The sequence below is a fragment of the Panthera uncia genome, chromosome F1 (genome assembly GCF_023721935.1).
Source record: "Panthera uncia isolate 11264 chromosome F1, Puncia_PCG_1.0, whole genome shotgun sequence".
In the NCBI taxonomy this organism is placed as follows: Eukaryota; Metazoa; Chordata; class Mammalia; order Carnivora; family Felidae; genus Panthera; species Panthera uncia.
In genome coordinates, this window is record NC_064813.1 from 37,857,026 (window position 1) to 37,881,002 (window position 23,977).

At 39.9% G+C, this 23,977-nt stretch overlaps 1 protein-coding gene across 3 annotated transcripts in view; it reads left to right on the forward strand.

Annotated features, from left to right (window-relative positions):
- The window catches only part of NR5A2 (nuclear receptor subfamily 5 group A member 2), a 136,780-nt gene that overhangs the window by 66,968 nt on the left and 45,835 nt on the right, over window positions 1-23,977 (forward strand). For all 3 annotated transcript variants that reach the window (XM_049635212.1, XM_049635210.1, XM_049635211.1), the window contains 2 exons: window positions 5,999-6,118; window positions 15,909-16,056. In XM_049635212.1, the coding sequence (XP_049491169.1) occupies window positions 5,999-6,118; window positions 15,909-16,056 (268 nt within the window). The remainder of the gene's footprint in view (window positions 1-5,998; window positions 6,119-15,908; window positions 16,057-23,977) is intronic.

The window sequence follows — 23,977 nt, forward strand, 5'->3', positions numbered from 1 at the left end:
AGTGTTCTTTATAAAAACAGTAAAAGATTAAAGCAACTTGTGTGCCTGCCTTGCCCAGAGCACGTTCCCGTTAAGATTTGTGAAGTTGATTTTGATTTGTTTTGAATTTTCTGTCCTTGCTTTTGAATATGCCTTTATAAATGTCACCATTGTCACAAAAGGAAGTATAAAAAAATGGAGGTTCATTTTGAGGGTTTTTTTTTCCCTTTCTGCCAGGAAGAAAAAAAATGAAATAATAGCTGGATTTATTTGTCATGATTGTGAAGAATCTTCACATTGTTTTTAAATACTTTATTCTAAGAATTATTCTAACAGGAGTTACTGAGAGAAAAAGAAAAAAAGAAAGTTCATTAAGTGATTCTACAACATTAAGTCCTGTATTTAAGTGCCCTCTTTTCAGAAGCTTCCCTGACCCCCTGGGATGCAAAGCAGGGTAAAGACTTCCTCAGCTTTCTTCTGCATGTGTGATTATAATAGCAGATTTATACTTCTGTCTCCTCTCCCTGGACTGTGAGTCTCTTGAAGGCAGGGATCGTGTTTGATGCATTCACCTCAGCCAAGTTTGTAACCGCGGCCCAGAACACCAGCCTTAATGATCAGAAATAGACGGGTCCACGTCCACTTTTCAATTACCAATCCACGTCAGTAGAATGTGCTCCTAAAAATATCCTTCTTAAAATTTAACCACAGTGATTCATGATGTCAATTTCCAAATCCCCCTGCCAGAGGAAAAGTGAAATCAGTTTTGTTGCCAGACTGTTAAAAGATAAACGGGAGGGGGCAACAGAAAGGTTTTGATAAATTAAATGAGGGCTTGAGAAAGTTCTACACATTTTTCTTTCTCTAATTGTTTGCCCAAATTCACTGTTCTTATGAGAAAGCATGAGTTTCTAATGATTAACATCCTGGGTTGTGGGAGGTGTTCTTCATTAACAATATGTGGATTGTGTTCTTTTACACACTCACCTGTAATGTCAATATAAATAGTTTCTGTGATGAGTAACTAGGTTTCTGAGAGAAGTGTTTCCTTTTATTACAGCTGATAACACAGCGTTGTATGAGGCTGGTATGGCTAACTAGTGAGAGGTTTTGATATATAATGGAAATTATACTCCATTGGTTCCCTTTCTAGGCTCCCCAGATGCCACCCTAAATATTTATTGACAGCATTGATACGTGGAGAATTTACTCAAAGTAGTGGATTATTTTTCTCTTCTTCCCCCTCCCATCCCATGTCACTATAACTCTGCTTTCTAAAGGAAAAATATCTTCAAAATTGCCAGCTTTTCTTATCTAGAGATAGAGAGCAAGTGGGTCATCAAATTTACCCTGCCCTTTTATTCATAGAGCTGCATAAAACCTGTGCCACCCAGAGCACTGTGAAGCTGCATACTCACCAATTTCAAGATAACATGAAATATTGCATAATCAATTATGGAAAATAATGAAATGGAATGTTGGCATGGAAAACCCCCTCAGAGAGTGTTAAAACAAGGAATCAATTGCTCAGGAAGAGTGTTAAAATTACAATCAGTCAAGAAGTCTTTATGAAGGGGCAGCCGAGGGTCCAGACCTGCCAGCCCACGTGGGAAGGGTCGGATATAAGTTACTCGTGTGTTCATTGCTGGGGAAAGACTATTATTTATTCCACAAACACTGAAGGAGTTGCTTGCTTATCTTGTGGGCTAGGTACCAGAGATTCACAGGTGAATAGCAGAAACTTGCAGAAGGGAAGGTTTTCCCTCTTAACAACCATTTATGAAGTACGTTTTTTTTTTGCCGGGTGCTGTGGTAGGCACTGTAGGATCTGTGGCCTGACGTTCCGCCCTGTCCTCACGGAGGGCAGACACACACACATGAACAAGCAATTACAGTACTTTGTGAAAACAGGGGCATTACAACAGAGATCTGATGACATGAGTAGTACAAAATATAAAACCAAAAATCAAATGCTCATATTGAGAAACAGACATGTTCACCTATTCTTGCAATTTCTGAAGAAGCTGAGGAACCAGGAAATATGCAGATTTTAAAAGCTTACCTATTTTCTTACTGCTTCTGGATGTAGGCAGCTGCGGGCAGAAATGGGGATGAAGAGATACCCAGCCCTTTAGTAAGAAACTTACAGAGGATTGGGCACCTGGGTGACTCAGCCGGTTCAGCGACCGACTTCAGCTTCAGTCATGATCTCACGGTTTGTGAGTCTGAACCCCACATCAGGCTCTATGCTGTTAGCACAGAGCCTGGAGCTTGCTTTGGGTTCTGTGTCTCCCTCTCTGTCCCTCTGCCCCTCCCCCATGTGCTTGTCCTCTCTCACAAAAAATAAATAAATAAAAAATAAATAAACATTAAAAAAAACTTAACAGAGGATACAGGAAAGCAGAACTTTGGTATCTTCCTTGGCAATTGGCTGGCACTCTTCTCTTTCTCTCTCCCTCTCTCTGTCCTTTTCTCTCTCTCCCTCTCTCTCTCTCTCTCTCTCTCTCACACACACACACACACATACACACACACACAGAGTAAGGCATAAAGTCTGAAAATGGTACACCCCATTCTTTTTCTGAACACGAGACAAAAATATATCATTGTTTGGAAGTGTATCTTCAACATCCCCAAAGAAAAGAAGGCCAGAAGTCTGATTCTGTTTTACAACTGGAACATGGTTTGATGCTGGAAAACTATTACGGCAGTCTTTGTGTCATGTTCTATGTGAAAATAAGGGACCATAACATGCAAATGAAGAGGAAGAACCCCTTAATGAGATGGCTTCCAAAACTATGCTGCTTTTAATTTTCACTCACCTTTTCTCCTTTTCTGTGTGGCCCGCAGATAATCTCCTGGCTCTTTCATTTTTCTAAAATGGGAATAACAAATACACTTTGACATGTCTGTATTCCCCCACCCATGCTGAAATTATCTGCAACATGAACATGTATAATAATTGTTTCTGGGGAGACAATCTCAGGGTGGAGTCTTTTCGGTTTCCCTGAAAAGAGTGCTAAATAAATAACTAAAGCTTCAGACACACACAGACACACACACAACAAAACAAAGAAACATACAGGGGAGCCAAATTGCCCTCACAGACTGATAAATTCAAAATAAGATGCTGATCTTGTTTTTGCTGGAATGAGACTATAATAAGACCCAGTAGAGCAAAGTAAGATTTGTTTTGAAATCACCCCAAGCATATGAGAGAATTCTGGGACTCTGCCCTGGATACTACAACATGTATGTTGCTGGTACATTTGGCCCCAGCTCCTTGTGACAACAGTTTGCGGAGAACATGTAGGTGGATCTAATTAACTGCTGCCCAAAGCCTGACCTGTTACACCACATGTCACTCTGGGGATTTTCCTGGAGAGAAGAACATGACCTCCTATGGCCACTAAACCCCTGAGTAGCAGTTGAGTGAGCATCGTCCCCCACGAGAGCCATTTTCACAAGGTAGAGACCACATTAGTTCACCGTTCTATCCCCGGTCTGGCACTCATACCCACCACACAATCATCTCTTAAAAACATCTTACTTGCTAATTGAATGAAATTCTTCTTGTCAGAACAGACTAACTGGTTCAAAGTATGGTTTTTTTTTTTGTTTCTTGTTTTTTTTTTTTTTAAGTTTATTTTGAGAGAGAGAGAGAGAGAGAGAGTGAGCAGGGGAGGGGCAGAAGGAAAGGGAAAGAGAGAGAATCCCAGGCAGGCTCCTTACTGTCAACGCAGAGCTGCATGCTGGGCTCAAACTCATGAACCTTGGGGTCATGACCTGAGCCAAAATCAAGCATTGGACCCTTAACCGACTGAGCCACCTAGGAGTCCCTGGTTCAAAGTATTTCTGATGGAGGTGTTTTGGGAGCATTTTCCTGATCACAGAGCCTGATTGTAGTTTCGTGTAGTTTCAATTTCTACTACCACTTTTCTCCTTCTCCACAGAATCGATGTGGTCTACCAAGCAGGAGCGCTCTGTTATTTCTTCATTTGTGTATTATTTTACGTTTTATGAAGGGAATTTCCCACCCACAGTCTTAATTCATCCTCACAAAAACTATCTCATGTTTTTAAGTGAGGAAATAAGTCCGAAAGAATTAAGTGACTTGACCAAGTTCTTATAGCTGGGAAGTATAGAACTATGCCTTGAATCCTTCTTTGTACTATGAGTTCAGTGCTCTCTTGAACATATTCACAATGTCCTAGACTCATGGAAATAAAGTTAGTCACAAACTCACTACTAATGAATGTATGAGTAGAAATTTCCCAAGAATCAACAAGCTATCCAGAGTTCCATTGAATGGCCACTTGAAAATGAGTTTGTTAACGGGGTGCCTGGGTGGCTTAGTTGGTTAAGCATCTGACTTTGGCTTAGGTCATGATCTCACAGTTCATGAGCTCGAGCCCTGCTTGGGGTCTCTGCTGACAGCTCAGAGCCTGGAGCCTGTTTCAGAATCTGTGACTCCCTTTCTCTCTGCCACTCCCCCACTCACACTCTGTCTCTCAAAAAATAAATGCTAAAATAAAAAATTTTAAATGAATTTGTTAAAAGTAAGTCAAATTAATTTCACTTAGAAAATGTTAGCATTGGGGCACCTAGGAAGTTCAGTCCGACTTTTGATTTCAACTCAGATCACAATCCCAGGATTGTGGGATCAAGCCCTGAGTCAGGCTCTGTACTGAGCATGGATCCTGCCTGGGATTCTCTCTCTCTCTCTCTCTCTCTCTCTCTCTCTTTTTCTCTCTCTCTCCCCTGCTCATACACACTCTTTCTCTAAAATAAAATAATTTTTTTTAAAAAAAATTAAAAAAAAATTTTAGCACCTCCTGATGTAATTTGGAGACAACCTAGAACTTGAGAGAGAGAGAAAATTTTTTGGGCATACCACTTAACCTCTCTGAGACCCTATTTTTAAATTGAATAGAATAAATTGAATAGAATGATACCAGCTTGGCTAACTTCAAAGGCATGTTCTGTCAGTCAAGTCTAAACCAATGCACAAAAAACGCTAAAAACTATGAAGCAACATCTCAATGTCAGATGTTATTTTTATAAATACACAGTGTATGTCTAGATGTGGCCACCACATTTGGAAAAACCAGGGTCTTTGGCTGGTATATGTTACGGAATGAAGAACAAACTATTACAAGTAGCCATATGACTGGGTGAATATGCTCGTCACATTTAGACCGTGGATATGTGAGCTGTACATGAAATAGGTATGGGTTTGTCATTGAAGAATCCAGTTTCCTGGAGGACAAGACGAAATAAGAATAAAATGCCCACTGGGACACATCACATTTCATTTTCTTCATGGAGTCCTCTGAGGGAGGTAATGTTCTTGGTTCATTTTTCAGTTCTGGAAACTGAAGTTTAGAGAGTTTGTGGGAAAATCGTCCAAATCGTAAAGCAAATGCAGGGTAGCATCAAGACTATGGCTGGTGATTGTTTGGTTCAAAGTCTAGCAAGGTTTGGACTTCCGATCAACACTGATGACAAAGCATGGCAGTGTTCCTCTGTCTCCAAAAGTCATTTGTGCTGGCATGCTAGTTGTCTCTTATATAAATCTTCTCAGTTTGTCAGCTTGCAAGTATCTATATACTATTTCAGCTTTGGGTCAATGTATTAAACTCTAGACACATAAGCACAGGCTATTTGGGGTCATTCCAGTGGGGTCTACTGAGGACAGAGTGAGGCGCCTGTACCTCCCATAAGCAAACTCTAATAGCTCTGTTAGCGTTGGACAGACCGTTCTAATGGAGGACCTTTTCCTAGCAGCTCATTGATTATAAATACTACTCTTAAGTATTCATACGTGGCTTAAAACGTATTTGTCCAAATGAAAATAATGATTTTCAGGAGCAGCGATGTAAACCCCAAGCATCTATGCTGTGGCAACCGTCGGCGGAGAGTTCTTGGCTTATAGCGAGTTCTCTTATGCAGAAAATTATGCAAAGACAAAAAATGTGGTGAATAACTGTGCCATTTTTTTTTTCTATTTCTTTTATAGGTTGATGACCAAATGAAACTGCTTCAGAATTGCTGGAGTGAGCTCTTAATTCTCGACCACATTTACCGACAAGTGGTACACGGAAAGGAAGGATCAATCTTCCTGGTTACTGGGCAACAAGTGAGTATAGAGAATCAAAAAAAAAGAAAAAAGAAAAAAAGTCTTTTTATTAAGCATGTTCAGAATGGCAGGAATTTAACTAGGTCAGAAGCACTCTGGTGCTTTGAAAGGGAGAGATTGGCTGTACATAATTTAGAAAAGCTGGCTTGGTGCACTCTGTTCCTACACTGATGATTACGGTTAAACTTGTAAAAGCAAACATAATCACAAACATTCTGCTGCTTTCAGTCTGCTGGGATTGAAAGTTGTGCTTTGAAGGGTCCAAACAATTGCTAAATCAGAATTCACGATTAGTACCCAGCATTTTTTCCACGAGCTTCTGCATTAATCTATCACACTTGTTTATCAGCCATTAAAAAAGCTTATACGTTGTGGAATCTTTACTGTCTTGAAGTCATAGTGGTGGGAAAGACTGATTCAAATATCATATATAAACTAAATGTTTGGCATAAAGGCAAGCACGTGAAAGGGGACAGGGGTTCGAGTTTTCAAGAGCCAGCCATCATTCAAAACAAAGGCAGAAAAAATTACTGTTAGGTCCTACACCTTTCTGAATTGATGTTTGTCAGTCAACAAATATTTACTGAACGTCTGACGGTGTGCTAGTCACTATTCTAAGGTTTTGGCAGGTACTAGTGAACAACACAGAAAAAGGCTGCTACCCTCGTGAAACTTAACATTATAGTAGGGAGAAGCTGACAATAAAGAATAATCCTATAAGAAATCTATATATAAGGAACATATACTGTATTTGAGGTCCAAGTGCTGTTGAATAAAGGAAGAAATGGAAAAAAGAAACAGGAAGTTCTGTGCAAAAGAGAATCAGCACACATCCATGGGCATATGTTGCATTGTGACCCAAGGATTGCAGTGTTAAATAGGAGTGGTTGATTTGGTCTTATTGAGAAGGTGATATTTTAGCAAAGACTTGGAGGAGGAGAGATAGTTGTTGGCTTCATGGACCTAAGTCCAACTTTACAGGATTTTGGCATGTCCCTCCCATTTCATAGCCTTCATTCAATAACCGATGTGTTATTAAAATAAATGCATGGAGCATAGGGCTTCCCTAAGTCCATTGGGTCATTCCTATTCAAGCATCACTGCCGTGTTCAGCAATGCCTCAGTACTTCAGGACTCAGGCACCGTGATCTTTTACATCCAGCCATAAATGTTTATGTGCTGTGAAACCACAGCAGTGCATATTTGAAAATGAGAGGCTGTCTCCACACCATTTGCTGTATTATTAATAAATCACATTTTCCCAATCAAATTAAAGGCAAGCACTATTTCAGAATTTTTGCAAATTGGATCAATTCAACCATCTCCATCACTGTCTGGTCCCTGCTTTCTGTACATCTCTTGAGAAGAGCCTTCTAGACGAGAAAATAAAGTCTCATGGGCTTGACGTCTTGCACTTTGAAATTTCTGTTTAACATTTTCGTCCAGTGACCCAAGTCTTTGGAGAAAACGTACCCATTTCTAGAGTTTAATCACTGGGTATGACTCCTAGCCCCCTCTCCCTCCTATATTCCCCCATCCCTGCCCAAGTAGAAATTGCATTAGAAGAAGACTCAGCCCACAGATTAATTTGATTTCATTTCCTTCCGAGTTTCAGAAATCAAATGGGTTTGTGCAGTTCTTTCTCAAAGCACTTCCATTCTTGCTCTTTAGAAATACTCCTTATTTCACATTTCATTTTGCCTTAAGTGCTGTCCCTGGGTGAAAGTAATTACCATTTAAAAAGTAGAGAAAGTGCATTTCTTCTCTCTGATTTTCAAAACCAGGAACACTCAGGAATAGATGGTATTTATAGTCTTTAGTATCAATTATTGCTACTTCATGTTTTGCCATCACAACAGAATAGAGAACTCCCTGGTGGAGAACTAGTTCTTACCGCACACCTTTCCTGCCACCCAAATTCTTGTAGCTCTCTCCTCCGCCCTTCTAAAGTGAGTAACATTTGCATCAAACCCCTCCCCTTCCCCTTTCCATCCAATCCAATGAATTGTAATGATTCATTATAGTATAGTATAGTATAGTAATGATTCATTATAATCAGACATTCTTATTTACGAAAATTGTGAAACAAATCTTCTATTCTGTTTTGGAACAGAGTAGACAAAGCATTTTGAACGTATCTCCGGGCTTCTTGCAATTTACACCTTTTTTTTTTTTTTTTAAAAGATCTAATTGGCTTTATTAAGCGATTCATGAATCCAGCAATATTTCATCTCCTAGAATTTCTTAAGTAAAAGCAAAAGAAGTGCTACAAAGGAAGACTTTTCCAAAGCATGTGACCGTTCCAACAGAATGACAAAGATATTTTAATGTGGGGTCATAGACTTATTTTTACATCTCCACAGTACCTATTTAGTGCTGAATATGTGAGGTGCGTGATAAATATTAGCTGATGGTACTAAATTAGAACCATTCTATCTGTAACCTAAGTGCTTAATTAAAACAAGTTAACTTGCACTCAACACCCAGAGTATTAATCCCCTCCATGTTCCCACATCTCATCTACACTGTCTTACAACTTCCCATTTTCTGTCGTGGGGCTGAGACACCAGCACGGGTCCTACATTACTAAGTCACTTTTTTACTGTAGGAGACATGCACTGCTTCCCACCCCGAGATGCAGGGAGATACTGAGAATGTTAAGTATAATTTTCTTAGAATGATAAACACTTCCCTGATTACGGTGGGGTAACCTAGATTTGTTGTTGTTGTTGTTGTCGTCGTCGTTAAAGCAACAATGACAATAATACAGGATGTGGAGTATGCTAATTTTAGGAAGATCAGGAAAGCAGTGATGAAAGGATGAAAGGAAGTGCAAGAGTAGAGCAATATGCAGGGTGGGGGGAATGATTTTTAAAAGGAAAAGGCATGGAGATGGCTGAAGAAAGCAAAAATAAGAGAGAGAGAGAAAGAATTTCCTTCGTTTATAGACTAACAACAATTGAACTATGGGTAGAGTATATCTTCGTTACCAGTGCAGACTCCTTTTTCTCTGGTATGAAAATGGTGTGTGTGTGTGTGTGTGTGTGTGTGTGTGTGTGTGTGTGTGTGTTGTACACATGTGGTCTAGTTTAGAGGTGAACTGACCTGTGTTCAAGTCCCCATTCCAAAACTTACTAGCTGTGTCATCTTGAGCAGCCCCCCTTTCTCTCCAAGGTTGAGTGTCCTCGCCTATCCAGTGGGGACTGTAGTGGAAACCACCTCACAGGACTATAGTAGGAATTACAAGAAATAGTTCTGTAAAGTGCAGATGTGAAAATTAGAAACTATCAAAACTAAGCTGGCATGTAGCTGACAGTTATGAAGTCAACAACCGTATGAAGAAAGTACTATTATTATCATTATTATTATCCCCATTTTGCAGATGAGGAACTGAGGCAAAAAGAGGTGACGTATTTGATTCAAGGCCAAAACACAACTATAAATAGTGGTAGAATATTCAGATTGAGGCAGCCTCGTGCCAAACTTTGTGTTCTTAACCAACATACCAGACTGCTTTTCTGTATGGTTTTAGATGTACAGAGCTTGCTGTCACCATAGGCTCTCAATTTGGTCTTCGTGTATCATGTCAGTGCCTGACCCCTTCTATGGAACTTCCAAGCAAAACATTCATTTCTTTTTCAGTGAGTCTGAATAAATAAATGTTTTTGTTGTATATATATTTTTTGGTGTGGCCTTGTAAACACATTGTAAAAACAAATATAAATTTTCCCAGGAGTATTTTCACCTGTTTATTACTTACTGTTACGAAGTTACTTCAGCATGAAGAAAATGCTAGAAAAAAAGAAAAAGGGTCATTCCTAATGCCACCACCCTGAATCAGCTGTCTTTGTTGAGTTTTCTTCCAATCTTTGGAGAAAAGTGTTTTAAATGTGGGTTTTTCTTACTTTCCTAAATCAAATAATTCATCTGCCACTGAAACACATTGACCTACTACCACAGATTTGTGCAGAATGTGAACTTTGAAACAATGATAGAAGCCTGTTTCCATGATGCGTTGTATAGAGTCATGATGTTGATATCGTGGTGAAAAAATTCCACAGAATTATTTCAATAAAGCAAAATACCCATATGAGCAGCTTAACACTCACCTAGGGGAGAGGAACAGCTTTATTCATTTAGCTAAAAATATTCCTGAGGGCCTATCAAAGATGTGAGGGGGAAAATTAGACACAGTCCTGCACTCAGTGGTGATAAGAGGTGTAATTTACATCTAATGATTGTGATGATTGACCCTCGCAGAGTGCTTTGTACTGTGCACTTTCACAGGAAAGCCGCGTGACACAGGTTCAGATAAGATGGGAGAAAGGTTCAGTGGAAGAAGTGCAAAGGGAATCACATGGGCATTTGAAGCTGTCCAGATTCCACTTCTAGAAGGAAGTGCCTTCTTTCCAAAGTGAAGGTGCTTGACCAAACTCCTTTGCAGGTTGAGGCAGACACCATTGCTTAAATCCTGCCGGGGTTAGAGGAGCAGTGACAAAGAATTTCTGGATAGAACTTTACCTAAACTCCACCACCTTTTACAGCCTCAACCAGAAGAAATAACGGGACTCCCAAATTACTCATTAGAAATTTCCAGGTTTGCGGTGCCTGGGTGGCTCAGTCAGTTGAGCGTCTGACTCTTGGTTTTGGCTCATGGTGTGTGAGGCCATGAGCTTGTGTGTCGGGCTCTGTGCTGGCAGCACAGAGCCTGCTTGGGATTCTCTCTCTCCCTCTCTCTTCCCCTCTCCTGCCCTCTCTCTCTCTCTGTCTCTCAAAAATAAATAAATTAGCATTTATGTATAACAACAACAAAAAGAAATTTTGAGGTTTACTTACAGAATTTTCTCAACTTCCCTGTGATGATTTCTTCTGGAACAAATGAAAATGTTTATGCTGAGTATTTTAAGATGAACAGTCAGGGGCGCCTGGGTGGCGCAGTCGGTTAAGCGTCCGACTTCAGCCAGGTCACGATCTCGCGGTCCGTGAGTTCGAGCCCCGCGTCAGGCTCTGGGCTGATGGCTCAGAGCCTGGAGCCTGTTTCCGATTCTGTGTCTCCCTCTCTCTCTGCCCCTCCCCCGTTCATGCTCTGTCTCTCTCTGTCCCAAAAAATAAATTAAAAAAAAAAAAAAAAAAAAAGATGAACAGTCATATAAAATATGCCTCAGTCCATAATATCAGGGCTATCGTCCTGACACAAAGGAAACCCAGGAAGAGATTTTTTGTCACCTTGAGACTGCATGTCGGGTCCATGCAATGCTTGATAGCAGCTCTGCTAGACAAGCTGAGGAATGTGAGGCCCCAGGTGCTCCTTGATCCCGTGTTCTGGCATTTTCCTACTGAACTCAGCTCATGGTAAATAAGGTGCATTTATTGCAACAGAGGAGGAAGAAAAAGACTAGACTTAGTTAGCTTTTTTTTTTTAATGTTTGTTTACTTTTTGAGAGAGAGAGCACAAGCAGTGGAAGGGCAGAGAGGGAAGGAGACACAGAATCTGAAGCAGGCTCCAGCACAATGCAGGGCTCGAACCCATGAACCACGAGATCATGACCTGAGCTGAAGTCGGCCACTGAACTGACTGAGCCACCCAGGCCCCCCAAGATTAGACTTAGTTTTAAGAAACAGTTCCAGGGAACTGCTTCTTGGAGCTTGAAGAGAGAGAAGAAAAGTTAGATAAAACAGCGCCACTTTTCTCCTAAGTCCCATGACTAGTGTACTGCCTAGCACATTATGTTTGCTACATAAATGTCTGCACAATTGAGTCCCTTCATGGTTCACTGAGCACTAGAGGAACTGAAATAATCCCACTGCAGACAGCAGCCCCGGGCTCCACTACCTAGTATTAAAATGAGGATTTGGTGATTCACACCAAATTTCTTACTTAAACCTAAGGTCAGATTGTAAGCTTTCATTATATCTTTTAATCAGCCATCTACGTAAGCATATATTAAAAATCTTGTTACGCAAAAAGGAAATAACGATTATCAGTAGTATTACTAATAATTAATATTATTAGTATTATCAGATCGATTCTATACTTTTATCCTTTTAAAACTATGACAAAAATTCATTTCTATTCAGTGTTTTAAAAGTACATGCACATAGGGCGCCTGGGCGCCTCAGTTGTTTGAGTGACCGACTCCTGATTTTGGTTCAGGTCGAGGGGATAGAGCCCTGCGTCGGGCTGTGCGCTGAGCCTGGAGCCCAAGGTTCTCTCTGTCTCTCTGTCTCTCTTTCTCTCCCTCTCTTCTCTTCCTCTTCCTCTACCCCTCTTCCTACTTGCATTCTCTTTTTCTAAAATAAAAGAAATACATGCACATAAGACATATCTGTGTGTACATAATACTTGTGTGTGTGTGTGTGTGTGTGTATTAACAATAGAGTAGTTTAAGGTGGGATTGCTTTTCGTATTTGCATATTGTAACTAATTAACAGCCACTGTAATATCATCCCAAGGGAAAGGTCCACTGGCAACTTCTTCATTATCTTCTATCATTGTGTCATATTAAAATGACAGGCATCTTACAGTGTATATAAGTCATCAAAAATTTCGGCTGTTAGAACTAAAAAACTAAAAGCAATTTAGCTAAAACTGTTTCTACCTTCATGATGATTGAAATTTATCCATAGGGGACATCAGCTTATAGTATTTCTTCAATATCTGCCTTGAATTTAATGGCACGAAGATTACATGTAAGAGAGCAATAAATTAATTTTACTAAGTACATAAAAGACAAGGCCAGCTGCTCCTGAAATGGGCACAAACTCTGCCCTCAACAATGAAAACATAATTATGTGCGTAATAAAATGTAAGGAAGTTGCAGATGTGTGTGCTGTTTCAGGAATAAATCACCTATCCTCCTTCAGAGCCGTGCAATTTGATAAATTATCCTTGAAGGAAATGTTATTGGAGCTCCCATTTAATAAGCATGTTTGAGCTTTCAAATTAGCATGTAAATAAATGTATAGCTGGAAAGTTGTTGGTATGCCGATTGATTTCCTGAAGTTCGTCTAACTATAGAATCTTGTGGAACAATTTCAGTTTCTATCGGTTTAGTGTACTATGTCTTGAAGTGTAAAGTTCTAGGAGTTGAACTTATTATCACATCCCTGTTAGAACTGCACATATATCAGGGCGCCTGGGTGGCTCAGTTGGTTAAGCGTCAGACTCTTGGTTTGGGCTCAGGTCATGATCTCACGGTTCATGAGTTCGAGCCCCGTGTCAGGCTCTGTGCTGACGGCTCAGAGCCTGAAGCCTGCTTGGGATTCTGTCTCCCTCTCTCTCTCTGCCTCTCCCCTGCTCTCTCTCTTTCTCTCTCAAAAATAAACAAATAAACATTAAAAAAAACTGAAAAAAAAAAAAAGAACTGCACATATATCAACTTTTAATTAACCTGTCTTTTAAAAAAATGACTTTAGGTTCTTGTTACAATGTACTACATTTTCAAGTAGGAGGTTCTCCTATTTGAACCTATTGCATACTTGTTGGAACTATATACATATCGACACTCAGTTAACTTTATCCTAATAATGAGAAAAGTTAATTCATAGTGACAGATTTGTGGTTTATTTTAGTGCACCTTCCTCGCTTAAGGCTTAACTGGTGATTTTGATTAACGTGTGCTCTGTACATAGTATGCTACTCAGCTGCGGTGCATTCAACAATTGATGCCGAGCTTGAATTGGTAGTATTACCCCAGGTACTCTCATTTCCTGGTGGTCCCAGAAGTGGGGGGCACCTTATTATCATCTACCTTCACTGCATTATTTAACATTCAGGGCCCTAAGGGATGGAGTTCTCATAAGACCTGCCTAAGACGCTTTGTTTGTACGTGGCCATGTCGGCCCAGATCTCTGCCTATCTTGTCCCAGTTTTCTTTGGCCTTCGCGACCCTACAGGACCTTCCCGCTGTCATTCCCTCACCTGTCCCCTATGTCTCTGTAGGATTTATATTATTATTATCTGGGGTAGTTAGACGACGTGTATAAGTTTTGAAGAATTTAAGGCTCAGGCACCACTTTTAAGTAAAGCGAAACTTCCCCGGAGTAGAAAGTTCCCTTGTAAGAGAACTGGCAAAATGATAGTTGAGACATGCCTTTGGGTGCTACACAGATCCTCACAGAGTGCTCCACTGTGTTCTTCTGCTTGTCCTCTCTGCTTCCAGCTCACGGTTCAGGTTGCCTCTGCACTGGCCTTTGCCTTCACACATCCTCAGAAACCAAAGAGTTCTTAGCACACTTGATGTTTAAATGTAGCAGACAGGTGCCAGCACATGGACAGAGCTGGTAGGACAGTGCTGTGCCTGATACGACAGCATACCTAGAACACACATTAACTGTGGCTTTTTCATGCATAGTTGACTCTTTATAAACTGATTGACACCTTTGGGGGTCATCTTCCCACTGACTCATAATTTTTCCCACTCTTGAAAAAGGTTTCTGTACACCCAGTATTCTCTAGTTAAAGCTGAAAATTCAACTCATCATATTTACACAATAAAAAAAAAATCCATTCTGCCTTGTTTTTAATTGCAAATTCTACTCCAGGGACTCGTTCTCCTGCTTAGGAGGCAGCCCTGTGCCTTCTCCTGGAGAAGCAAGTGCAGTCAATTATGGTAATGAAATGTCAATAAATATAAAAATTTAATACAGTCTGCTCCGGGTGAGTGGCAGATGAGGACTTGCCTCCCAGACAAATTTGCTGCTGCTGCAAATATTAAATGCACCTAAAAGAGTATCTGGTTGCCTGAGAGCTCTCCAGTACAAAAAGGATGGCGGTATCAGGTACCAACTGGGCTTTCCCATTATGCTATAATTGCAGCAGCAAAGCCAGTACCATCATTGACAGCCATCCCAACATCTTAACTTATTATTCTAAGCTGAACTTTTTATGTCCCCATGAATAATCTAAGATTGGTGCATTACAGCACCTTTTTTTTTTTTTAATGAAGAAGAAAATAAGCCTTTTTTGTTTTGTTTTCCAAATCAAGAAATTCTTTTTTCTTTTTAAATGTTTATTATTTTTGAGAGAGAGAGGAAGAGAGAGAATCCCAAGCAAGCTCTGCTCTGTCAGTGCAGAGCCCAATGTGGGGCTTGAACTTGAGAACCCGTGCGATCATGACTTGAGCCAAGAGCAAGAGTCAGATGCTCAACCGACTGAGCCACCCAGGCACCCCAAGCAGTTATTTTTCTTAATACAATCATTGCCGTCTTTAGAGAAAAATGTATTAATCATCATATGAAAAGAGTTGTTGCTTTGTAGGAAGCAACAAGCTTAAGAATAATCTAAATGTGATTCTTTCATCATCCACAAGCATGCATTCTTGAACGACTACTTTAAAATATAGTCTCTTAAAATAAAAATAGAAACCTATCTCTGCCTTCACTTTCCTTATGCACTGGTTAATATCATCACGTGCTCACAGAATGCTATTCTGGATTCACTTTGTATGGATCGTACATTTTTCTTTAAACTTACCTGTGAGAGTTAAAAATTTTAGCCTACCTGGTAATGTCTTGTCACAATAGAAAAAAGACGAAGGTATATACCTGTAAAATTTAGGTAGGCAAAAAATCTGTTCCCTACAAAACTTATCAAAGTGATTAGGTTTTTTTCAGAGTAATTATGATACATTTCAAAATAATAGCATGTGTCCAACTATTTTCACAGGTAATGTCTCCTCTGTTGTAAATCTATAGTGGAATCTGATTTTACCCACAATTCTTAAAAGTTTCAATTAAAATACATGTTTCTGATTCTGATAGTCACTAAAACTGTCATTCTGTGTTGCAGGTGGACTATTCCATAATAGCATCACAAGCTGGGGCCACCCTCAACAATCTCATGAGTCACGCACAGGAGTTAGTGGCAAAGCTTCGCTCTCTACAGTTCGATCAACGAGAGTTTGTGTGTCTGAAATTCTTGGTGCTCTTTAGTTTAGGTAAGGAATCCTTTCTCATACTACGTACAGCCAAATGTTACTATATGATGCCAGTCTCGGAGTGTCTTGAAGTCAATGCATGTTTTTGTTCTACCAAGGTAATGCCCTTCTTTTCAAATCACGAAATCTTCAAGCGTGAATATATTTTTATGTATATCCTTCTGCATGATTCATAGCTTGTTAGTAGGTGGGTTAGGGGTGGAAAAGGAGTTATTAGACTGGAGTCCTGAATTTTCTCTCATAATGGACATAATGAGTAAGCAGCAGTTATATAAAACTGTGTCAGAAGGTTGAATGGAGATTGCTTAGGAAGGACGTATGGTATCGAATTGGAGCCATCCTTCTGCTATTGATGATTTCTATGTGCCTTTTGTTGCAGCTTGCAAGCTACTGCTGTTTTTACTGTAAATGATGGATAGTAATTAAAAGCCTGTTTCTTAAATCTCTATCAGGATTAACCAGAGAATGTTTATAACCAGATGCATCACTATGCAAGTATAAAAGATGATGGTTGTCAAGGGGAAAGGATGCTTCTTTAGGAAAGCTTTGGAGAAGAAAGATAACTAAGCAAGACAGATTGGCTAAATCAAGGTTCTCAGTGAGTCAGTTGAGAAAAATCACCACTGCTTGGAATAAAAAAAGGATTAAGGAGATGGATTTTTATTGACTTCAAAGGAACAGATTTTTCTGCCTGTCCCATACTAGATTTCTGTATTTTGTTGGCTTAATAAAGCCAACTTAAATAAACTTTTTGCCAAGTCCATTTATTACTTATTGGCAGACAGCTGAGGGAGGCAACTTCCCCCGAGTGAAAACACTGCAGAAATCAGATTTACCAACATATGTTTTTTCTTTAGTCTTCAGTTATAAGATAGTTGTGAATTCATAGCCGAAGAAATAAAACAATAAAACAAACTGCGAAGTAAAACAGATGTGTCTACTCTCCAAATTTGGTACTTTCATTTTAAAATTCTTCGTGACAGCACTGCACAACTGTTGCTAATAAAGGGATAGTTTGAAGTAATAGAACCAGAGTTAATTTTTCACATGTAGTCAACATTTAAAATAAAAAGAACGTTTTCATATTTTGGAAAATGTGATAAATATAGCAAAGAGAAATGTTACTGAAAATTTAAAAAGACAACAGAATTTCATAGATGTGGTGTTCAAAGGTTTGCAACGCCAGGACTGGATCCTGTGTGGTTTCTGTATTAACCACTATAAATAGGAAAGTTCTACTCAAGTAAGTCTACATCTTTTACCCATGAACAGTGTTTAGAAAATCAAGAGGAAGATCACACAGGCCTACATGCTGTAATCTCACAAATCATTCTGGTTTATGGCAAGATCTTCGTCTTTTCGACTAGCGCCTTTTGATCAGTAATTAAATGGAAAACGTGGTAATGTATGTGTAAGAAATCTTACAGCATCTTAGGGACAAAATATTTAAAGAGAGTCCTGTCACTTCAATCGTATTTTAAATTAGGTGAATAACTGCATTGCATTTGAAGATGGAGAGATTAACCATGAACCGTGTTTCGTTTTCCTCCCTTTTAGTCTTTCCTTCATCGTTTTTCAAAATTCTTATGTTCTCTGCCAGTACAATGGAAGTAGGGGGTGGGATGGTGGTCCTGAAGTGCTTGTAACCTCTGAACCTTACAAATTACCATCCTGAACCATTGGGCCCTATATTTACCAGAACCTCAGCCACACACTCTCTTATTTGATTGTGTTCAAGAGCTAGTAGGAGATCAGTGTGGCCTGAGGGAAGCCTCAGTTATGGCCAGAGTGGTGGGCAAGAGCCCAGTCATGGAATGTCTTAAGGCATTCAACAAATGTGTACTGAACCTAGACACCACTGAATAACGAGCTCAGTGTCTCTTAAAACTACACCTGTTTGTTGCTTAAGGGGAAAAAAGGAAAGCATGGCTTTCATGTCAGAGGTACATAGAGTTTTGGCTTAGAGTTTATTTTTGAAGAAGCAAGAAACAGTAACTGGCAATAAAGTGCAGGTAGTTTCCAATTTGCACATGGAAAACATTTTCCTCCAGAGAAACAATAAATAAGCTTTTTTTGGCAGTTTTATTGAGGTATGGGGACAGTTAACCTTTAGGTACCTGGACTAACCCCGAACACCTGTTACTCCTGTAATGGGAATGAAATCCTAGCAGAGCCACCTTTCAAAGGCACAGCAGCGTCCAGAGTCAGTACCTGCTATCTCAAACCCTCATGAACCTTGCAAGCCCCAGCCCACCCCAGCCCACCCCAGCCCCATCAAGTCTGAAAACGGATGTTTTGATCCCAGCCCAGCCTTGAGCCTCTCTGATCCTGGAGGAAAATGAGGACTTTGTGGACTGATCAGTGGTCAAGTGCGGCGCTGAAAGAGGATTATAGTAGTATTCTCTTGGGAGATGAAACAGTGTTTCCCACCTAGATTTGGTGAGGGCAAGTAGGATGTGAGCCCAAGTAGGCACAACATTTTAAGCCAGAACATTGGCTGATGCAAAAGCGTGAAGGCAAGTGAGAGCAAGATGAGTTCAAGAGCTAGTAGGACATCAGTATGGCTTGAGGGAAGCCTCAGTTATGGCCAGAGTGGTGGGCAAGAGCCCAGTCATGGAAAGTCTTAAGGCATTCAACAAATGTGTACTGAGCATTACTATGTTTCTGGTGTTAAGATAGGCATTGGGGATGCAGTGGTTAACAAAAAGAGGTGCCATGGTCTTCATTCTCTGGGCATTTAGAAAGTATAGCCAAATTCTTTAAAAAAGGAGTTAGGTGGGTAATGTAAGTTGATTTGCTTTTCTGGAAGTGATACGGAAAGTGGACTGGAGAGGAACAAGGATGGAAAGTATATTTGGGGTTCATTTTAACAGTCCATAGGATGCAAACCATGGGATAATGACAGTTAGGAGGAAGAAGTCCCACATGAGTCCCAGGTTTCAGGGTGCTTGAACCAGAATAGAAGACTCTAGAGGACGGGGTGCCTGGGTGGCTCAGTTGGTTAAGCATCCGACTTTGGCTCAGGTAATGATCTCATGGCTCATGAGTTTGAGCCCCATGTTGGGCTCTGTGCTGACAGCTCAGAGCCTGGAGCCTGCTTCAGATTCTGTGTCTCCCTTTCTCTCTGCCCCTCCCCTGCTCACCCTCTGCCTCTCTCTCTTCCTCAAAAATAAATAATCATTAAAAAAAATTTTGTAAAAGAAAAATCTAGAGGAGCAATAGTCGCTTAGTTGAGCCAAATCAAGTTCCAGTAGCAACCATCCTCCTCCCAAAAGTCATTCTTCACTAAAGCTGATTCCTGATTCTACAAGAAGCTAATGACAGGACTAAACTTAAAAGTATAGTTGGCTAAAAATTCTCCATTCTGCTGCCTAATTTTTTTCTCTTCCTCAAGTTATATCCAGGAGCAGATATCAATTGGTTAAGCTGATTGAATAAAAGTAAAAGTAAAAAATGCCCTTTCTCTCAGGATATTTTTGTGTATATAATGTAGTAGACTCTGGGAGCCCAGTCTGCTAGTTAGTTGTAATGTTTTCTTAAAACACTGTTAAATATATCTTCCTCCATGAGGTAACATAATTTGAACCCATTGATAATTTGGCAGAAAAGGAGATATTCTAAGTTGGCCATTTACAACTGATGACTCAAGAGAAGATAAAATAACATTTTTGAAGTTTATATATCGGTTTGTAGTCCCACCTTCTAAAAGGGAATGAAAGTAACCGATGAAAGGGAATTTTCTGTCTTTCACCAACAATGCAGAAGTAAATCTCGTAGAAGATGTGTGTGGAATCATGACCCTCAAATAACGTCATTACTGCATGCATTCCGAAGGCATGAATTCCCACAAACTTGATCTCCTGAAAACAAAGGCAGAACTGGGAAGCTGACCTGGTTTTTAACTACAGCATCCTGAATGGTGTCATTATATGTCCAAGCCCATCAGGAATATTAGTATGGGTTAAGTGCTCAAAGGAACGAGTAACCAGAATGTGCCAACTAAGAGGTTACTCTCTGGCCTTTGGATTTTCTTAGCCTCGAGACTCAATGGTTAGATGCCGCTGGACTCTTGTTACCTCCCAGGTGGCTAGAGAAAGTACTAGAGGCCTATTGCCTCTTATCTTCCCTAATAAACGCCCTTGATTTGTTGTCAATTATTCTCTTCTCTGGCTAGCCAGTATTTCTCAAAGCACTCTTTTATATTCAGCTGAGTTAAAGAGATTGTTATTCTCTTTGAAGGGATTTTCCCAGCCTAAAACGTAGCTAATATCTACCCCAAGTGTAGGCTAAGTGCACTGAAATGGTGGAAGATTCTGCTCTGCCCTGCAGTGTTTCTGTGCAGACATGCTCTAGACTCGGTCTCACTTGAGGTTAGAAATTGTCCTTTACTTTTTCTCGGTATCCCCGGTTTTTAGCACATTGCCTGGTACACAGTAGAGACTTAACAAAATGTTACTGATGAAATAGATGCATAAATGGATTTCCTTAATTTTAAATTGAAAACAAAGCCTTTACCAAAGTGGGTTGTACCATGTAGTAGGAGGTAGTTTAGCTAAAAGTCATACCTCAGGTGCAGGTTAGTTTTCTGAGACTAGTTTTTTCAGAGAACTCTCTAACTGACACCTCAAAATTAAGTTATTTCTATTACCAGTTTGCATTCTCCCAGTGTATGAGGGGAAATGTTCATTTATTAGCTCCTTGGGAAAGCAAGTTTGCAGAAAATCTAAAAAGAACAGTAATGACTAAAACCAGGTGATAAATGCATGTCTGTTCCAAGCAAATGCAAAATCATAGGCTTTCAGCCCATGTTAACTAACAGTAGTTGAGGAATGTTGTACAACTCCTTGACATTGATGGAATCTTGTCTACAACTTAAATGGATGGACAAAGTCATATTCTTTGTTCATCATGGTAGCTCTTTGCTTCACACCAAATTTCTAAATTTTGAATGAGGCATTGATTATACCACCCCACATCCCAGGCAAGAGTCATCCGCATGGAGGCATTTGCCCCAGGGAAGATGCATTGTGGTTGCCTTGGGGGAGGCTCAACAGGGAAAGCTACTGCCCATCAGATGCCCTTCACGAAACTGCCGCCTGAGCCTTCTTGGTAAGAAGTGCTGAACGTGCTTAATTCAAGAACGAAGCTGGCTGCAGGGCTGTTTGCCTCATCTCCAGGTTTGGTTCAGGCATTCTCTAGTGTCAGATCACAAATCCTTTACTTTATTCTTTTTTTTTTTTTAATGTTTATTTTTGAAAGAGAGCACACGCGCATGGGAGTGAGGAAGGGGCAGAGGATCCCAAGCAGGCTCTGTGCTGACAGCAGAGAGCCCAATGTGGGGCTCAAACTCATGAACCATAAAGATTGTGACCTGAGCTTCATGAAGTTGGACGCTTAACTGACTGAGCCACCCAGGTGCCCCAACTCCTTTACTTTAGAAGAGTTAAACGTATTACCTCTAATGTAAATTACCATCCAAGCTGTTGGTGAAATGTCTGAGACTTAAACTAAACAAAGAGTGCTCTACGGTTGTTCTAGTATTTTTAGTGAAGCAAAGACCTCTTATCTATCAGGTTAATAAACTAGAATGTCCATGAACACAGGAAGTATATTTGTTTTGCTCCTAGCATACCACTTGACATAATATAGGTTTTTAATAAATATTTATTGCATTCGTGAATGAAAGAAGGCTTTACCTTCCAACTTCTAAGTTAAAAAAAAAAAACCAACAAGTAATGGAAACTAGAAAAATTAGCAAGAACAATAATAAAAATGCAGGCACAAAATTTTAAGAGAGAGGCTAGAAAATAGATCCTATGGATAAATATTAGAGAATGTGACATATTTTTTTAGTTTAGAAAGTAAAGCTATAAGTCTTCACATTATGAAAGGGGTTTTTATAAGGAAATTAGAGACTAAACAGAGTCTTCCTTTGTGAATAAAATAATGAATGGAATTAAGTACTGATGATCAGTATTTCGGTTCTGTTTGAAACTGAGACACTGAGAGTGTCTGATACCAAAATGAGCCAGAGAAGGAAGTGGCAGGAGTGCTTTTCTTTGGTAGTGTTAATAATAAAACATCTTCAGGTGGGAAATCACTCAGTTTCTCTCTTACAGAAGGAAGGGACCTAAGACATCGTCTCCCTCCCATTTTGGAGTTGTAAAAACTAGGTGATTTATTCAACATTATAGGACCAGAGCCAGGTCTAGAACTAACAACCCCAAATGCTAGGCTGTGTTTTCTCTGCAACAGCACAGTATCTTCTTCACAGTCATTTGAACTCATCAACCAATATTTTGAAAATACTACATACATACTAAGGCGCCATCTATATAGACAAAATAGAAAATTCTGTAAGGAATATAGACCAAAAAGAAAACCAAACTCTCATGTGTAAACAGGGGACTGTTTTATGTAAATTTCCCATCTTTATTGAATGAAAATGCTAACTAATAATAAAGCTTTTTACTTCCCTTGGCTTCTAAATATATCATAGGTTGTTTTTTGTTTGTTTGTTTCATGATGAGGTGAGCTCTGGGTTTCAGCTTCAGGAAGCTTGTAGAAAGCACTTGCCTCATAACCTTGGTACCTCCCTCACCAAAGAATTCCTTCTTATAGTTACTGTTGCCTAGAGGTTTAGCATTTTCTCTGGATTATTTACTGAACTTTAGGAAAGCTAAATGATCATAAGCCTTCATTGCTTGTTTGTCTCTCTTCTTATCTACTTGAGCTCGCTCCTTGTAATGTTAAAAGGAGAAAATGAACAAAAGTAACTTGGTGATCATACTCTTTCCCTTTGGTGGTCGTCAGCATTAAAAACCCTCAGATAGAAAAGAGAGGAGCCAAACGTGTCTTTAAAGTTCAGGAGATGAAGCTCCTTGGTGGGGAGAATTGGTAAATTCTACCTTCAGGTAGAACCTTCCACTCTGCTGAAGGGGCCCGCCATAACTCTGTTTGTGCATTATGATGTTGACATTGTTAATAGTAAATAAAATTGCACTGCGTTTACGAGCTGGAAAGTGTGGATGAGTTCAGTCTTTTAGGTGGGAAAATTTAATTTCAGCAATTAGCTTTCCAGTAGGCTTAGTTTTTGATGTAATAGGTATTTTTTTCTTTATTTGAATTATGTGTAGTAATTCTGCTTTACTATTTAAATAAAGATCTATCCTTTGTTTTCCTTTCCTAAGAATATCATTTCTCCTCCTGATTTTCAATATCAGAACCCAGCCAAGATGCACTGTCCAAGCTCCCTGCAAAGCAGTTGGTCAAGCAAAAATGCCAACAGGGAGACAGGTTTCATGTGACCCAAGCTCAAGTCAGCATCTCTGTGCAGAGCTTAAGACTTGATCACAAGCAATCACATAATGGGAACTCTCTCATCACTGTGAAGACTGGCATATATATACACTTCATTTGAAAAATGAAGGCTTTATAAATGGGCAAAGAATTGCAGAGCAACTAGTGATCTCACATCTCACTTGATAAGAGACTATAAGGACCTGTATGAATATTAAACGTGGAGTCATTAAGAGACTTGTAGAGGCTTCTGTGTTAACATAGCCCAGAAAGCATGGCGGTTCAGTCAGGGCCCCTGAAGGGAAGACTCCTTGCTGTTTTGCTCAGTAAGAAAGACTATTACGAAGCGACCACCAAGGTTGGTCTGTCCTGTCCTGTCCTGTGCTGAGAAAAGACTTCACCATGCATACTCCCCTCATGCCACCTGCTTGGTTGTTGGCTCCCCTTGGGCAGCATAGCCTAATCGTGCAGAGGAGGGTGAAAACTGGTTGATTAAATTGCAGTCCCACCTGTGAACCCAAGTCCGGACGGGTAGCATGGCTTTGCAGTGTAAATCGTGACGATGCTTTTCAAAATCCCACCTCCTGTGCAGAGGAAATAGTTTTGCAGGGTCACCTGATGA